This window comes from Pan troglodytes, chromosome 9 (genome assembly GCF_028858775.2).
Source record: "Pan troglodytes isolate AG18354 chromosome 9, NHGRI_mPanTro3-v2.0_pri, whole genome shotgun sequence".
Lineage (NCBI taxonomy): Eukaryota > Metazoa > Chordata > Mammalia > Primates > Hominidae > Pan > Pan troglodytes.
The window spans coordinates 119,324,507-119,341,415 of NC_072407.2; the positions used below are offsets into that span (position 1 = coordinate 119,324,507).

At 51.9% G+C, this 16,909-nt stretch overlaps 1 protein-coding gene across 50 annotated transcripts in view; it reads left to right on the plus strand.

The window, feature by feature from the left end:
- Nucleotides 1-16,909, plus strand: part of CEP164 (centrosomal protein 164) — a 128,789-nt gene that overhangs the window by 53,317 nt on the left and 58,563 nt on the right. For 36 of the 50 annotated variants that reach the window (XR_010147310.1, XM_016922044.3, XM_016922054.4 and 33 more), the window contains 15 exons: nucleotides 779-946; nucleotides 1,874-2,020; nucleotides 6,358-6,567; nucleotides 9,938-10,069; nucleotides 10,160-10,376; nucleotides 11,388-11,465; nucleotides 11,658-11,789; nucleotides 12,168-12,290; nucleotides 13,502-13,645; nucleotides 14,072-14,155; nucleotides 14,275-14,343; nucleotides 14,693-14,868; nucleotides 15,200-15,326; nucleotides 15,689-15,750; nucleotides 16,230-16,452. Coding sequence is in view for 49 of the 50 variants with exons in the window: in XM_016922044.3 (XP_016777533.2) it covers nucleotides 779-946; nucleotides 1,874-2,020; nucleotides 6,358-6,567; nucleotides 9,938-10,069; nucleotides 10,160-10,376; nucleotides 11,388-11,465; nucleotides 11,658-11,789; nucleotides 12,168-12,290; nucleotides 13,502-13,645; nucleotides 14,072-14,155; nucleotides 14,275-14,343; nucleotides 14,693-14,868; nucleotides 15,200-15,326; nucleotides 15,689-15,750; nucleotides 16,230-16,452 (2,092 nt within the window). In the remaining variant the exon portion in view is untranslated. The remainder of the gene's footprint in view (nucleotides 1-778; nucleotides 947-1,873; nucleotides 2,021-6,357; nucleotides 6,568-9,937; nucleotides 10,070-10,159; nucleotides 10,377-11,387; nucleotides 11,466-11,657; nucleotides 11,790-12,167; nucleotides 12,291-13,501; nucleotides 13,646-14,071; nucleotides 14,156-14,274; nucleotides 14,344-14,692; nucleotides 14,869-15,199; nucleotides 15,327-15,688; nucleotides 15,751-16,229; nucleotides 16,453-16,909) is intronic. The other 14 variants (XM_016922058.3, XM_054661659.2, XM_054661662.2 and 11 more) reach the window with 3 other exon arrangements.

Here is a 16,909-nt window from a genome sequence, read left to right on the forward strand (position 1 = left end):
CATGAGCAGACCCTTTGTTTCTTCACCAAGATGGGAATGTGAAGTGCCACTGGGTACAATTGGCAGGACTCTGGGCACCATTGTGGGGCCAGGGCTGATTAAGCTGTGTGTGCGCCTGGTTATGGGCCAGGGCTGAAGAAACCTTGTGGAGGTCTGGAGGAGTCGCATTGGAGGGTTGGTACTGCAACTCAAGAGTTCTGAGCCAGGGCCCTGCCACATCAGAAATGGATGTAGCTATCTGTGAGAGTGCAACTGTGTGTGATGTGACAGGGGCTCTCAGCTTCTCAGGCCTGAGCCCCATGACAAGGGCTGCCACCCTAGAAGGGGAAGGAGAATGGTCATTTCACTTTTGGACCTGCAAAAACTATCCATGACAGCTTCATGCATTTTTCTAGTTTGACCTCTTGAGTCTGGCTTTTCTTTTTCTCCCCACTTAGTTCTTCCACCCCTCCCTGGCCCCAGTGCTGGTGAGCTCTGGGGATGGGTATACTTGTGAGTGTGTCCTGCTCTTACTCCTGAACCAAGCAGAGGCAGTATAGGGACCCCTGTGGAGCCTGACTCCAGTCTAGGTAAAAGGAGGGCTCAGGAGGGAGTCTCTCCTTCCCACATGTGTGGCTGCCTTGCCCTGCTGTGGCTCTCCACGGATGGATGTGGGGGTGGGGCTGGAGCATAACCCAGGAGGAGGCAAGGACCTAGGTCCACACACTGTACTCCCCAGTTCTCTTCCCGCTCTCCAAATGGAGGGGCCTGACTCTGCTGCTCTGCCCGGCCTGACCAGGTTATCTCCTCCACTTCCACACGAGGAGCGGGCCCAGAGTCCCCCTCGCAGCCTGGCCACTGAAGAAGAGCCCCCCCAGGGCCCCGAGGGGCAGCCCGAGTGGAAGGAGGCAGAGGAGCTTGGGGAGGATTCTGCAGCCAGCCTCAGCCTGCAGCTGTCCCTCCAGAGGTAAGGATGAGGGGAAGCATCCTCATGAGGATGAGGGCTGGCGGCTGCTCTGTGTGTAGTGGGTATGTGTGCTAGTGCTGAGAGAGATGGGGGTGGGGTTGGCTTGGGGAGGGATTGGGGAGCTGGGGCGGGTTTGTAGCCTCAGCAGCAGCAGCAGCAGAAGCTCTGCTTAGTGTCCCATGGGAGCTGGATATGAGGAAATGTGCCTCTTCCTAGTCCTCAGTCTACAGCTGAAATCAGGGTATGTGGTCTGATTAGAAGAACTTAGAAACTCTTGAATAAGGAGGTGTCTCTTTTGTCACAGCTGCCTCCCTGCAAGGGGCTGGAGCAGAGACTGTATCACCCTGACTGCTCCATTCCTGCCAGGGAAGCCCTTTCTCTAGTCCCCTCCCTACCAGCACCCCTGTTTCCAATAGTCATCCTACTTCTTGTCATTCAGCAACCCCAGCTGGAGCCCTGTTATGTGCTCGGCCCAGGGAGAGGGAAGCCCAGATAACTCTGGGTCCAGCTGAGAGGACCTTTTTTTCCTAGCCTAGTCAAGAGCGTGGTGGACATTTGCTAGTTGTCTGTCCCCCTAGCAAGAGAAAGATGCTGGTCTTAGAATTCATTGGGTTGGAATGAGTCACTAGGGAACTTGAGCAGCATCGATGTGCAATCAACAGCATCCACTGAACACCTGCTGTGTACGGAGCTCCTGGGGTACCATAACCATCTTGCTTCCATTGTGAGGCAGGAGTCTCTAGTCTTTGATGCAAATAATTCAGGGAGAGGAAGGGCGGGGAGAGGGAGGTTTAAGACCCGAGGTAGGGAAATTGTTGGGCTGTCTCTCTTGTCTCTGTCATAGCTCTTTGACCCCACATGGCGTGCGTCTTAAGCCTCTTGCTTTCTTACTGGCTTTAACACAGTTGTTTCCTTACTGCTATCAAGGGAGCAGGCCCCAAGCCCACCTGCTGCCCGTGAGAAGGGCAAGGAGCAGCATTCCCAGGCCGAGGAGCTGGGCCCTGGGCAGGAAGAGGCAGAGGATCCTGAGGAGAAGGTGGCGGTCAGCCCCACCCCGCCAGTCTCTCCAGAGGTGTAAGGGCCAGTTTTGTGTGTCTGTCCCTGTCCTCCACTGCGTGTGGGCTGCTTCAGTGCCTATTCACTCTTGGGTGGTGGGAGGTGGGGCTCAGGCTCTGGCCAAGGGTTAGAGTGTAGGGAGATTAAGCATATCCTTGGTGCTCTGTGTGCAGCCTTGAGAGCCCCACGCAGGCATGACTGATCCTTACCTGGGGTTAGCTTTGGTCCCTGGGGCTCCTGGTCAGGACTTGAGGTACAAGGGCAGATGAGGGGGTACCTCCTGGCTCATTTGCTAAACTTGCTAAATCATGTTTCCTGTCTACCAAGCACTGTTTTTCTCTTCAAAAATGTTGTTGAGATATGTATGTACACTGCAGTACATAGGCCTAAAGTGTACAGTTCAGTGAAAGTTTGCATCTGTGCACACTGTATAATGGCCACTCAAACAGGGAATGTCTCCATCCCTCGAGGAAGTTTCCTCGTGCCCCTCTCAAACCACTCACCCCAGGTCTTCACTGTTCTGGCCTGTGAGCTCCAAGTTCTGGCCAAAGGGTCATTTTTCCAGTTCTCTACTTCACATACATGGAATTATACAGTATACAGGATTGATCTTTTGTGCTTGTGTTCAAAGCTCAGTGTGTTTTTCTGATTCACCTATGTTGTTGAACCAAGTACTTCTAAAATTTAGAAATCATTTAGCTTTTCTCCTTCCATTCTTACCCTTCCCCTTCCTACTCAGTTTTCAGACGAGGAAACTGAGGCTCAGAGAAGTGAAGGGATTCATCTAAGGTCACATCGCTAGTCAGTGGCAGAATTAGAACTAGATTCTAGGCCGGGCGCGGTGGCTCACACCTGTAATCCCAGCACTCTGGGAGGCCGAGGCAGGTGGATCACCTGAGGTCAGGAGTTTGAGACCAGCTGGCCAACATGGCGAAACCCCGTCTCTACTAAATATACAAAAATTAGCTGGGCGTGGTGGCAGGTGCCTATAATCCCAGCTACTTGGAAGACAGAGGCAGGAGAATTGCTTGAACCTGGGAGGTGGAGGTTGCAGTGAGCCGAGATCGTGCCACTGTACTCCAGCCTGGGCAACAAGAGCGAAACTCTGTCTCAAATCAAAACACTAGTTTATAGTCACTAGAGCCCTAGACTTCTGACTTTAGTCTGCAGCCACTGTTCCTTTTCTCTGCATAGAGAAAGAGAAGGATCAGGACTTAACATTTTCCCTTCTGTGAACTGAGCAGGTCTAAAGGATTTGGGACTGACTCATGAGCAGAGACAGGTTTATGCACACATTACTCACAGCAAGTTCATGCACACATTACTCACAGCAAGTTCATGCACACATTACTCACAGCAAGTTCATGCACACATTACTCACAGCAAGTTCATGCACACATTACTCACTGAGAGCTGGCAGGGCACGTGAGCTCAGGATCTCATGTTGTCACCATAACATTGCAGGAGTGGTGTATGGAAGGGGTGGTCATGTCTTTCAGTTGGTGATACATCCTACAGTGAAAACTGTGACCTGGAGGAATTATATGGCTTTCCTGTCACCTTGGTGGCTGTGGTTAGCCAGTTCAGGATGCTTTCTGTGAGGACAGGAGGTGGGTGTAGTTCCGAGAGAGGAAGATTGGGCAGAGGTCAGAGGGGTGTCTTCCCAGGACCTCTAGAGGGAAGCCTGGGCAGTCGGGCTCAGTTGGGGCCTTGGCTTCCCCAGCTCCTCCCCAGTTGCCTTGGCCGATTCATTCCTTTGTCTTGTGTTTCTCCCGCCATCCCAGCGAGGCTGCCCCTGCTAGGGTCTCAGAAATACCTGACCACGCAGTTTCAGTTTATACCATCCCCTTAGGAAATGCCTTCTCTTCCTTTCCTGAATCTCTTCAGGCCCCATCGCTTCCGTGTTATTAATCTTTACAGTGGCATCAGGAATGGATGGGTTGTCTAGGTTTTGTGGGAGTAGCTCTGTGTCTGTCAGCTTCCAAAGGTGTAGTCAAGCTGGATCTGAAGGGTTAGGAGCAGAGGGCAAGCTAGAGGGAGCAGGTAGGTCCAGGAGGCAACATGTGCCACTCACCGAATGCTTTCTGGCCAAGGCCAGGACTAGGAAACAGGAAGGTCCTCCCCGTGTCATGCCAGCATCTTTCGTGAGGATTTCCAGAGAAGAGGGTAAAAGAATCCAAACCACCAAGTTGAGTATGAGAGGAGACATAACTTTTGTGGTAGTACCATGAAAACCATTTCACAGTGTTCCTAGGTGCCATTTCCCCACCCTCCGCTCTCTTTCTTCCCTGTCTCTCCCTGCTTTCCCTTCTTGCTTTCTCTCCCGTATCTTTGAGCTACTTGGTGGCCAGCCTGAAATGATTATGCTCCTGCAGAGCCTCCCCTTTGTCACTCACTGTAGGAAACTGGGTCCCACTGATTCTGATACCTGAGGAGTTGGCCTAGAAATCAGAGCTGTTTCTTCCCCTGGAGTCCTCAACTTCCCAATCATGTCATGGACCTTTCAGGCATTATTTACTGCCTTGGAACTGAGCTAGCAGTTTGGGCTACTAGACCTTTAAAACAGTGCGAGGGAGAAGAGGTCCACTGACAGACAGCCCAGGTTGCGTCTGTGCAAGTTCACTGGTGCTCATAGCCTGGGCACATGCCCCCACACGGTCTGATGCCCCATCTTTCCACAGCGTCTTTCCCTAGGGCTCCACATAGCTTGCAGCCTGCAGGAGAGAGAGACATTAAAAGGTACCATCTCAGGGAAAAAAGATGTTTTCAGCCAAGGTTGGAAATGAGTTGGAGGGTTGATGAGGTGGAGAGCTGTGGGGGAAGGCTCTTTCTGAGGGCAGGATTCTCAGAGGAGGTGGCAGCCACATGTCTTATATATGCATTAGTTGGGCTGTGTCAGGGGACTGAGAGGAAGCCAGGCTTTGGAAGGAAGGAGGAGATGGAGTTGGGAGCAGAAGAGAATTGAAGGCATAGGCTGAAGATCATTTCTGGTCCGAGTTATGATTTTAGGAAAGGGGAAACGAAAGGTCTTTATGGTAATTCAGAGATGACAGTAGCCTGTCCTGTCTTCCTCTCTCTATAGTCTCAAGGTGCTGCAATGGGATTCGTAAGCCCTTGTTTTCCTCTACTGTTCTAATCCGATCCTGCCCGCTGCTTTCCATCTGCAGTGGGACTCGAGCTGGAGGGAGAAGGGATTCTGAGTCCACAGCAGGGAGGACCAGCTCCCCTGTTTGACTCTTGCCCAGCCCTCTTTGTTTTGGGTCATGCCCACACTTTCCGCTTAGGTTGACTGAGCCACCGTGCCAGGCCTGCAACAGCCTGAGTGCTGTGCGAGGAGGGTGTGTGGTGAGGCTACTTTCCACCGTAAGATTGAGGGACCTGGACGTGGAGACACATTCTGGCCTTTAGGAAAGTCACTCTGGGAGACAAAATGCTTTATCCTGCTCATGGTTTCCTCATGCTTTATCCTGCTCATGCTTTATCCTGCTCAGAATGTTCTCAGGATTCCTCTTTGGGCATTTCCTTGAAGAACCAGAAAACAAGCAAAATAACAGTCCTTATTACTTTATACACATCTTTTTAATGGATACCATTATTCCTGATCTCACCACCCTCCTATGTATCCAGGTCAGCTCTGAATTCCTTTTATTCATTTCTAAACATTTAATTAACTCTAAGCAGACGAAAACGTGCCCCCATGGGTAGACGGGGAACATGGCACTCGTGCATGCTTGCTACATTTTTTGGCTTAGGGGAGCATCTCCTCCTGGCCCCCTTCGTGGTGTGATAGGGGAGCTTCCTATTCCTGGGCCTTCCTGGACTGTTGTAGTTCTCAGAGCTGGGATACCTGCTGCTGCTTCTTTCATGGGCCCATATACATTGGCCACTACTCAGTTTGGGAGGCAGAAAGCAGTCTCTGGGGACTGTTCACAAATTGCTGGCATGAGCCTCAAGTAGCAGGCAGAGCTCTAGTGGGGAGGTGGTAACGGGGCTGTGAGCCATTCTAGGAAGGAATCCATTAGGGACAGAGCTTCACTCTCTCCCTGCTGCTGCCAGCTCTTGAGCTGGAGCTTCAGATTTTGATCTTGGGCCATAACCTCGTAAGTCTGCTGAGAGCCTGCTATGGGCTACCCTTCTCCCTACGCTCTTGGGGCCTTAAACAGCCACAGTGGGGCTTGTCCTATGGAACAAGCATTGACTGTATCTCTTGCCTGCCCTTGGGTGACCTGTTTGACTCTTGATTGTGGGCCCTCCATTAGGATTCCATCTGTGATGTTCCATATCCATTCTAACCTGGATGCAGAGGTGGGTGGACATTAACCCTGTGATGATATGCCATTCCCCACCCATGGTAGGCGATCCACAGAGCCTGTGGCTCCCCCAGAGCAGCTCTCAGAGGCTGCACTAAAGGCCATGGAAGAGGCAGTGGCCCAAGTACTCGAGCAAGACCAGAGGCACCTGCTGGAATCAAAGCAAGAGAAGATGCAGCAACTGCGGGAGAAGCTGTGCCAAGAGGAGGAAGAGGAGATCCTCCGGCTTCACCAGCAGAAAGAGCAATCTCTCAGGTCCTGCTCTTCCCCTTAGGCATGCTTCCTGGGGCCTTTCAGGGATGTGAGGAGCCAGGGACACCCTCTCAGCCTGGGGACCACTGGGATGCCCATGGTTCTACCAAGACCAACTAAAGTTGGGAAACTTGACCCAGCAATTTCTGCTTATATCTCATTGGTTACACCTAGTTGCAGAGAACACTGGGAAATGTAGTCCTTTAGCTGACCTCTTTACCCAGTAGAATAAAAGCAGGGTTCTGTTGGTAAGGAAGAAAGGGAGAATGGATATTGAGCTGTTAATGAGCCATCTGTCACAGTCCCAGGATGGGAAAGGTACTACAAAAAGGTGTTAACATATTTCATTTACTTGGCAATTTAACTAAAGGCTAAGTCTTGTCCTCTTGTACAGAACATCCAAGAGTGGTAGAAAATTATTATTTTTAGATGATACCTAGCAAAGTATATATAAAATATTTATGCTTAATTTAGAGAATATAAAACAGAAAACCAACATACAAGTACTGGGAAGGTCGGAGCAATCTCTCATGAGTCCAGTGCAGGAAGCACTGACATAGGGTCTGTCCTTATATCACATCCTTGTGGGTCCTCCACCAGGGAGCATCCCAAAGAACAGACACCTCCAACCCCCTAGCATCCTCCAACCCCCTAGCATCCTCCTCTTCCAGCCAACTGAGAATTGGGGCAGGGGCCCACCCAAGCAGGATGTGACTCACCTTAAGGCGCAGCACCTTGGAGGAAATCCTGGCGCTGTGTCCCTGCCAGCCCACCAGTCTTCTCCCCTCTTGCTGGCCACCCTGAGTTTGGCTGACTGTGCTTTCCATCTCTCTCCCAAGGCCCCTGACTCCAGAGGCCCTCTTAGGTTGTGGGGAAGACTGGCATGCCAAAAGTGTCTTGATTCATGGCCTGGAACATAGCAGTTGCTGAACAAATGGTAGCAATTACTTTTCAGTTGAAATCAATGCATATTCAGGCATTCTTGACTAAGTGATTTCTCTGTGGACACTGCCTTCAAGGCCTGGCTTTCTTCAAACTAGTTCATCACCAGAACCTGTTTCTGTTTATGCCCAAGCCTTTCTGAGGAATGGGCTCTCCTTCCCTCTGCTGGGAACTTCCATGTGGTAGAAATTTCTGGAAGCCACAGCTGATCTTGTAACAAATATTTCTGGAATGAGAAGGCAGGCAGGCTGGCCCTTAGCTTCTTTCACTGTAAAATGAAGGGATTGGACTTAAAACTTCTAAAGTCCCTGCCAGCTCTAACACTGTGTTGCTGTGTGTAAAATTTAGCCATAGGACAAAGAGAAAAGGTTTCTGGGGAATCTAGAAGGAAGGATTTTTACTTAATTCAAATTTTCTCTCTCTCTTTTTTTTTTTTTGAGACAGAGTCTTGCTCTGTCGCCCAGGCTGGAGTACAGTGGCTTACTCGGCTCAGTGCAAGCTCTACCTCCCAGGTTCATGCCATTCTCCTGCCTCAGCCTCCCAAGTAGCTGGGACTACAGGCGCCTGCCACCATGCCTGGCTAATTTTTTTTTTTTTGTATTTTTAGTAGAGACGGGGTTTCACTGGGTTAGCCAGGATGGTCTCGATCTCCTGACCTGATGATCCGCCTGCCTCGGCCTCCCAAAGTGCTGGGATTACAGGCGTGAGCCACTGTGCCCGGCCAAATTTTCTCTCTTAATGGAAAAAAGTAATGGTGTTAGTATCTTGAAATAGGAAAGAATCCTAAGTCTTTTTTTGGCTTTAGGATTTGCTACAGAAGCTTTTCAAAGGAATTGTCTTCCGAATCATGTTTTTCCTAGGTTTGAATTCCCTGAGCACACAGCACACATCCCCTGGTCGTGCGGGGCTGTGTGAGGAGTTACCCAAAAAGGATGTGGTTTGTGTAAGCAGGGGGATGTCTGCTTAGGATGAAATGGCCACTGTTGTTGGTGTGTAAATAAGATAACCTTTCGTAGATATCACGGCTTGCTTATAGTTTGGGGCTGGATGATTTTGTTCAAATTCAATTAATTTATTAAGCACCTACTTTATGTCAGCTACTATGTGTGGTACCTGGGATATAACAGATTTTAAGACAAGATTCTTTCTCTTGAGAAGCTCCCAGACTTGCAAGGAAAACAGAGATACAGGAGATGAATTATGATGCCATGTGACGCATGGTACAGAGTAGCATGGGATAAGAAAGGTCCACATGTAAAGTGATGGGAACAGAAAGATGAATTGATGAGCTTGTAGGGAGTTGGAAAGACTTCCCAGAGAGGGAGCTGGGTGTTGAGGAATGAATATGGGTTTGCCAGATAGAAAAGGGAATTCTTGGCAGAGAACCTAGGAAGGAAGAGTGTGGTAGAATGGAGGGATGGTGACTCAGCTGATGTGGCTAGAACAGAGTCTGTCGGAGTGAAAGAATGTGGAATCTGGTTGGGTGGCTATAGCTGTCCTTGAGTGAGTGCCATGCTGAGGTGAAGCTGTTGACAGAGGGGAGCCTTTGGAAGAAGTACTGTACTACCGAAACCCAGAAGCCAGTAGTTTGCTTTTTTTTTTTTTTTTTTTTTGGAGATAGAGTCTTGCTCTGTTGCCCAGGTTGGAGTGCTGTGGTGTGATCTCAGCTCACTGCAACCTCTGCCTCCCAGGTTCCAGCAATTCTCCTGTCTCAGCCTCCCAAGTAGCTGGGATTACAGGTGTGCACCACCATGCCCGGCTAATTTTTGTATTTTTAGCAGAGATGGGGTTTCGCCATTATGGCCAGGCTGGTCTCGAACTCCTGACCTCAAGTGATCCACCTACCTCGGCCTCCCAAAGTGCTGGGATTACAGGCATGAGCCACCACGCCCGGCCATTAGTTTGCTTCTTGAAGCAAAGGGGAGTTCATGGTATCTTCGTAATCCTGGGAGGTATTATGGGAGGCAGCAGTGGACCTAGAGGCTGAGGTTAGACTCATCTTTAAGATTTAGGAAACTTTGACTGGGCGCAGTGGCTCACACCTGTAATCTCAGTGCTTTGGGAGGCTGAGGCTGAAGGATCACTTGAGCCTAGGAGTTCAAGACCAGCCTGGGCAACATAGCGAGACTCCATCTCAACAATTAGCTGGGTTTGATGGTGCATGCCTGTGGTCGCAACTGCATGGGATGCTGAGGCGAGAGGATTGCTTAAGCCCAGGAGTTTAAGGCTGCAGTAAGCCATGATCACACCACTGCATTCCAGCCTGGACAACAGAGCAAGAACCTGTCTCCAAAAAGAAAAAAAAAAAAAAAGATTTAGGAAGTTCCTTAGGCAGGCAACAGGGCTATCGGAGGCTGAGAGCCATAGCTTATGAATAGAAGAAAGACCTTTGTGGTTTCTCTGACAACCTAGCCTTTCCTTTCCATCTCAGTTCCTTGAGGGAGCGGCTGCAGAAAGCCATTGAGGAGGAGGAGGCCCGGATGAGAGAGGAGGAAAGCCAGAGGCTATCCTGGCTCCGAGCTCAGGTCCAGTCCAGCACACAAGCAGATGAGGACCAAATCAGGTAAGTGTGTGCTTACCTGTGAGCTGCCCAGCCCTGCGGAGGCGACCCCAGGGTGCACAGGCCCGTTCCCATTCCACTGTGTCCACCCAGGGCTGAGCAAGAGGCTTCCCTGCAGAAACTGAGAGAAGAGTTGGAGTCTCAACAGAAGGCTGAGAGGGCCAGCTTGGAACAGAAAAATAGGCAAATGCTGGAGCAGCTCAAGGAAGAGATAGAGGCTTCGGAGAAGAGCGAGCAGGCTGCCCTGAATGCTGCAAAGGAGAAGGCTCTGCAGCAGCTGAGGGAGCAGCTGGAAGGGGAGAGGAAAGAAGTGAGCCAGTCAAGTGGGGACCTCACCCTCTGACCTGTGTCTGGGCTGCCTGGGGAGGGACTGAGTGCACAGGGAGAAGAAGGGCAAGTCTCGGGTGGGCATGCAGGCTGGGGAGCCAGGTGGGAGAGTAGGTCTCACACACAGACAGGCATGGGAGACAGCGAGGTGACCACCTGGGCCCATTACTCCATATGGACCGAATCGGCTCATGACAGGGCAGAGGATGCAGCAGGCATCACAAGGCCCCTCCAGGGTCAGGCTGGATGGCAGTGGCGGCTGGAGGTTGTCAAGCAGAGAACCCTCAGAGGCTTGAGGGGGAGTGTCCTGTGGATTTGAGAAAGTTCATGACTGAAAGAGATTTAGCCAGACCAGAGGTTTTGAGACAAGGGTGCTCTGTCCCTCACTGTCTCTGAGGGACAGCTGCAAGGGCCTCACTCCCCACTTTTCTCTCCTTTCTTAGGATGAGAGGCTAGCAATATAGCAGGGATTTTCTCTTTGTCCATACTCCCTCTACTCCAGTCAGATGGTGGGCTTCTGAAGGTTTTAGCACAATCTCTCTGAGCACTTGTAGTACAGTGCACTTCCCTACTCTTGCTGTAGTGTTTTCCTTGTCTAATAGCTGCAGCTTTGCACCTCACCAAAATAAAAAGAAAGTTCTACATGGCCTGACTTAATGACAGCATCCAACCTGGCCCCCCCTGGCTTGGATCTTATTTACCAGCATGAGCACCATCTGTGGATCTGTGGCCTAGTCTAAAGGCAGGGGGTGGGAGCAGAGAGCCGAAACTTACTGAAATGCCCCTCTCCTCTGACCTTCATGTTCCTGTTCATTTGCCAGTTGTAGACTTCGGGGGCTGAGTTATTTCAGAGGTACAAAGATGTGCTGTGCTTCCCCGTGCTTCCCTTGACCCTGATCTCAAGGGCTTGGGGGTCGGTAGTCTTCCTGGCTCCACCTCCCACCATGATCAGTACCTGGCCAGCTTCACTCACAGTCCCTTTGCTCCTCCCCAGGCTGTGGCAACGCTGGAGAAGGAGCACAGTGCTGAGCTGGAGCGGCTCTGCTCCTCATTGGAGGCCAAGCACCGGGAGGTGAGATGCAGCATCCTGGGCCCCCTTCATGGCTGATTAGCAGAATTCAGCCCCATCCCTGGCTACTAGGCAGCGAGCCTCTCCCTCCAGCCCCGGGGTATGGACGCCAGGTCCTCAGAACACATCCCCACACAGCAGCTGTACAGTCTGTCTGAGGGTCACACTCCCCTGTGTGTGCGGGGGCCTCCTCAGGTGGTCTCCAGCCTCCAGAAGAAGATAGAGGAAGCTCAACAGAAAGAGGAAGCCCAGCTGCAGAAGTGCCTTGGGCAAGTGGAGCACAGAGTTCACCAGAAGGCTTATCACGTGGCTGGGTATGAGCACGAGGTGAGTGCTGCTCTGTGTCTTCCACAGTCATGTACGCCTGTTGTGGACTCTCTTACAGTCAGCTGAGCCGGCCTAGTCTCAATGGCCTCCAGTTTGCTTTGGATGGCTCAGCTGGGGTTAGCATTTCTAGTTCCCTTTTTATGCCTTAGTTCCCTTGAAGCCAGGTACTCCTCCAATCTGATGCCCCTGTATGCATGTGGGGAGGGGGTGTTGGGGTATGGCTGTATGCTGACCATGGTGTCATGGCTGTGTGATGTCCATGTGTTGTGTGTGTGGGGGGAGATTGGGGAAATGTGTGTAAGACCTTCAGGTGCAGCAGGCCCTGAGTGCTGGTCCACCTGGGTTCTTCATGACACATCCCTGCCGTCTCCCCTGCAGCTCAGCAGTCTCCTGCGAGAGAAGCGCCAGGAAGTGGAAGGGGAGCATGAGAGGAGGTTGGACAAGATGAAGGAGGAGCACCAGCAAGTGATGGCTAAGGCCAGAGAGCAGTATGAAGCTGAGGTAGCTCGGCCACATCCCCTGCGCACATGCACACACATGCACACACACATGCACGCACATGCACACACACATGCACACACACATGCACACACACCCCGGGGTCCTTCCCACCTGGCTGTGGGGCAGAGGAAGGGGATAAACTGTGGTCAGGGATTGTGGGAGGTTTTCCTTCTTGGTACCCTGCCATGATGATGTTTTTTGCCTTTTTTATTAAAACATGAGAAAAACCCCCACCTAATGGGGGGCAATTCCTCTTTTATCAGGCAGGCTGTACTTTCTTCTGATAGTAAAAAGAACCCCCACACATTGAGCTTGTACTGTGTGCCAAGAACTGTTTTGAGCTCTTATCTATTTTAACACATTTAGTCCTCACACCAGCCTTAGGAAGGATCTACTATCATTATCTCCATTTTAAAGATGAGGGCACTGAGACTTGGAGAGTTTAAGTAGCTTCCCAAGATCACACCCAGCTAATAAGTAGAAGAGCTAGGATTCAAGCCCAGGCCATCTGACTCCAAAGCCTTCAGTTTCCTCACTGCAATGCTGTGTCACCAGGGTTCCTCAACATCTCGGGACACCAAGAAATAGACTGGCAAGAGCCAAGTAATACTGATATTCTCCCCATTTTAAGCCTTTGGCCTTAAGGTAGGAAAGTTCAGCAACTTGAGTGTACTCAAGCTGGCCTGCCTTGCTCACATTGAGGGTGAACAATGGGTGGGTAGAGGGTGGCTGACTATAGCCCACAGCTGGGACCCTGCAGGGCGTTAAGACTACTGCTCCAGTAACTGGAACCAGTATCCCAGACTTTTCTAGGATCTTTCCCAGGGCAGAAATAGCAGTCCCATGATGAAATTTGCCATATCCCTTCCCCCAACCAATTATGACCTTGCTGAAGAATAGTGATAATTTATCAGTGACCTCTCATTCCTTAAAGAGGAAAAGTTGTATATGGTGGAGCCATAGGGAGAGCCAGAGAGGGAATCTGTCGTGGTGTCTGACCAGCCTCTGCTTCAGCTCTAGAGGGCTGCAGGCTTGCTGGGGCCAGGGCCGGTGCTGTGCTTGTAACCCTCCTCTTCTCCAAGAGCTGGCTTTAGGGAGCTGACGGTGTCCCTGATCTTACTGATGCAAGGCTGCAGGGCTGAGGGAGCTGTGATTTTTGTGGTAGAAGGGGCTGCCGCAGCTTCCCACCGGTGGGCCCACCCTCCTTACAGGAGAGGAAGCAGCGGGCTGAGCTTCTGGGGCACCTGACCGGAGAGCTGGAGCGCCTGCAGAGGGCCCATGAACGAGAACTGGAGACTGTGAGGCAGGAGCAACACAAGCGTCTTGAGGACTTGCGGCGCCGGCACAGGGAGCAGGTGAGGGGCCTGGGGCAGGGTAAACCCACTGTGACCCCTCCATGCACAGTAGGAAGGTGCTGGGAGCAGATGCATGGCCCCAGCAGGATGGAGCCTGACAGCTTCTGGAGTGAGAGTTTCTCATTGGCCATCTCCATGCTGGGGCATCCTTGCTACTTTGTTTTCTGGGCCAGGGAACACACTCAGGATTAGAACTAGAAGTCAGCCCCTGTAAGGCATTGGGGTTGGCACCTTTGCATCTCCTTGCCCCAGCAGGAAGTAAACAAGGTGTGGAGCCTTCCTGGGAGGCTGCAGGGGCACACAGCGAGGAAGCCTGAGCCCAGAGTGGAGGTTGCGGTGTGGCATGGTGGGTTCTGGAACCCCCTCCTGCCCCTCAGCTAATGCCTTACACTCTTTCTATGCTTATGTGTTTCCCTTTCTGGGCAGGAAAGGAAGCTCCAGGATTTAGAGTTGGACCTTGAAACCAGAGCTAAAGATGTCAAGGCCAGATTGGCTCTGCTGGAGGTCCAGGTGAGGGATCTGCAGGAGTCCTTGACCTCAGAGTCATAGCTTCTCTAGCAGAGGGCAGGCTCTGCCCCTCAGACCTGGGGTCTACAGTCAGCCAGAAAATCCTGTCTCTTCCCTGCAAGGAGGAGACCGCCCGGAGGGAGAAGCAGCAGCTGCTTGATGTGCAGAGGCAGGTTGCTCTGAAGAGTGAGGTTTGTCTCCCTGTTTTGTCCTCCCTCCTGTTCTTCCTCCATTTCCTGTCTTTCTTCTCCCTGTTCCCCACATTTTGTTCATCTGATCCAGGGCACTGGGGTTCCAAACTCTTGGCCAGTATTCCACAAATAGTGCCACTCTGTGGACCCCACTTGGGAACCTCAAGGGAGCGGGGCTGTGGTAGGACAGGAGCCTGCAGACCTCTTGACCTCAGAGGTGGTGACTTCAGTGGCTCTCAATTCATCCCCAGCCTGTCCTCCTTTGGCTTCCCTACCCTCTCGTGCTGTCTGCTCCCTGCCTTCTCTCTGTGCTGTCTCTGGGTGCTTCTATCTTTCCTTTTGCCCCTAGGAAGCCACAGCCACCCATCAGCAGCTGGAGGAGGCACAGAAGGAGCACACCCACCTGTTGCAGTCAAACCAGCAGCTCCGAGAAATTCTTGATGAGCTGCAGGCCCGCAAGCTGAAGCTGGAGTCCCAAGTGGATCTGCTGCAGGCTCAGAGCCAGCAACTGCAGAAACACATCAGGTGGCGTGGGCACCCTGCACTTAGCCCCGCTGGCTGCCTCCTGCCTGCCCTCTGACCTCTGCTGCTTGTGTCATGGCCCAGTTAATAGGGAGAGGTGGAGTCCCAGCTTGGGAGCTAGGCAGAAGAGCCTGTGGCTACATTTTGTAGGGAGTTGGGGTTGTTAAGATTCTGTGAAAAGCAGGGGATCTCTGGTGCTATTGTTCGCGCCTCAGCCCTTCCTCAGGGACTTTGACGGATGGGAGTGAGGGGGTGGAGATGGTTCTGACCCACTTCACCCCTCCCCCCCATCGCCAGCCGCCGCCCTGCCTCTCACTCCTCTTTCCTTCCACAGCAGCCTGGAGGCTGAAGCTCAAAAGAAGCAGCACCTGTTGAGAGAAGTGACAGTTGAGGAAAATAATGCTTCCCCACATTTTGAGCCAGATCTCCACATTGAGGACCTGAGGAAATCCCTTGGAACAGTGAGCTAGGGGCTGGGGTCTGGGGCACCAGGATGGTGTGGGGCATTGGGAGGGGCTGGGCATCAGGGGAGTACTTCCAGAGGGGACAGCTCATCAGGAGGGGTGGAGCCTCAGGAGGGGAGGAGTATAAGGTGGGCCAAGGCATCAGGAAGGGCTGGCTCTGTTCTCTATGGGACCTGGTCTGTTTTTATTCCCAGCTGCCAGTCGTCTCCACCAGTCAGATGATATCTATAAGTAAACAGTGCCTGGCAGCTAGAGAGCCATTTCCTTGTCTAGACCACTGGGAGGGGCTTTGGGGTCTTGAACCTGCAGGGTGTCTGCTTTTGCTACACTCAGTGGACTTTTCTACCATGTCTCCCTAGAACCAGACCAAAGAGGTGTCTTCTTCTCTCTCCCAGAGCAAGGAGGACTTATACTTGGACAGGTGAGTTCCCATAGCCTGTCTTATTTGAGGTTAGGGTACCATGAAGGGGTAAGTGAGTACCTGCATCATAGAGCTGGGGTGAGCTGAAGTGAGGAGACTGTGATCACCAGTGGGGCTTAGTTCATGGGGAAGGCTCCGGAGGATTAAGGAATCTTCTCTGGCAAGCCAAGAAACTGCCCACTGTGACCTTTGACATGGCATTCTCCTCTAGTGGAGAAGCAGATTGCTGGAAGTGTTTGGTCATCTATCTGGAGGCCCCAGGCCCGATCCCTCTCAGAGTCAGGGTGGGGGCACTGTCAATCCCAGGCACTGCGCACTGTGGGTATTGAACAGTGGCATCCCTGCACTCACAGTGCCCAGCCCCAGCCCAGCAGCTCTGGTCTGTGCTCAGGGTTGGCATCTGCTGGGGAAGGGGCTGTGTGACCCAGAGTAGAGTTCTTAGAGGCTTCTGTTTTCCTTCTTCAACTCTCCTGCTCCAGCCTGTCCTCCCACAATGTCTGGCACCTCCTCTCTGCTGAGGGGGTAGCCCTCCGTAGTGCCAAGGAGTTCCTTGTGCGGCAGACACGCTCCATGCGGAGGCGGCAGACAGCTCTGAAAGCTGCCCAGCAGCATTGGCGCCATGAGCTGGCCAGTGCGCAGGAGGTGGCCAAAGACCCACCAGGCATCAAGGCCCTGGAAGATATGCGCAAGAACCTGGAGAAGGTCAGGAGCTTTGGGAAGGGCCTGCCAGCCCTGTGTGGGGGAGGCGGGGGGAGTCAGCAAAACAGTCCTTTGGGCTCCCCCTCAGTTGGTCATTCTTAGGACTCCATGAGAGTGGCCACCTTGGCCCTGGGTCACTTATATTTACTTGGCAATGCATAGTATGCAAACACCTTTTCTAGTAGTAAATAATTTAAACCTCATGATAACACTATTAGTCCATTTTCATGCTGCTGATAAAGACATACCTGAAACTGGGAAGAAAAAGAAAATTGAACTTACAGTTCCACATGGCTGGGGAGGCCTCAGAATCATGGCAGGAGGCGAAAGGCACTTCTTACATGATGGCAGCAAGAGAAAATGAGGAACAAGCAAAAGCAGAAACCCATCATAAACCCATCAGGGTCTCAGGAGACTTATTCACTATCACAAGAACAGTATGGGGGAAATGGCCCCTGTG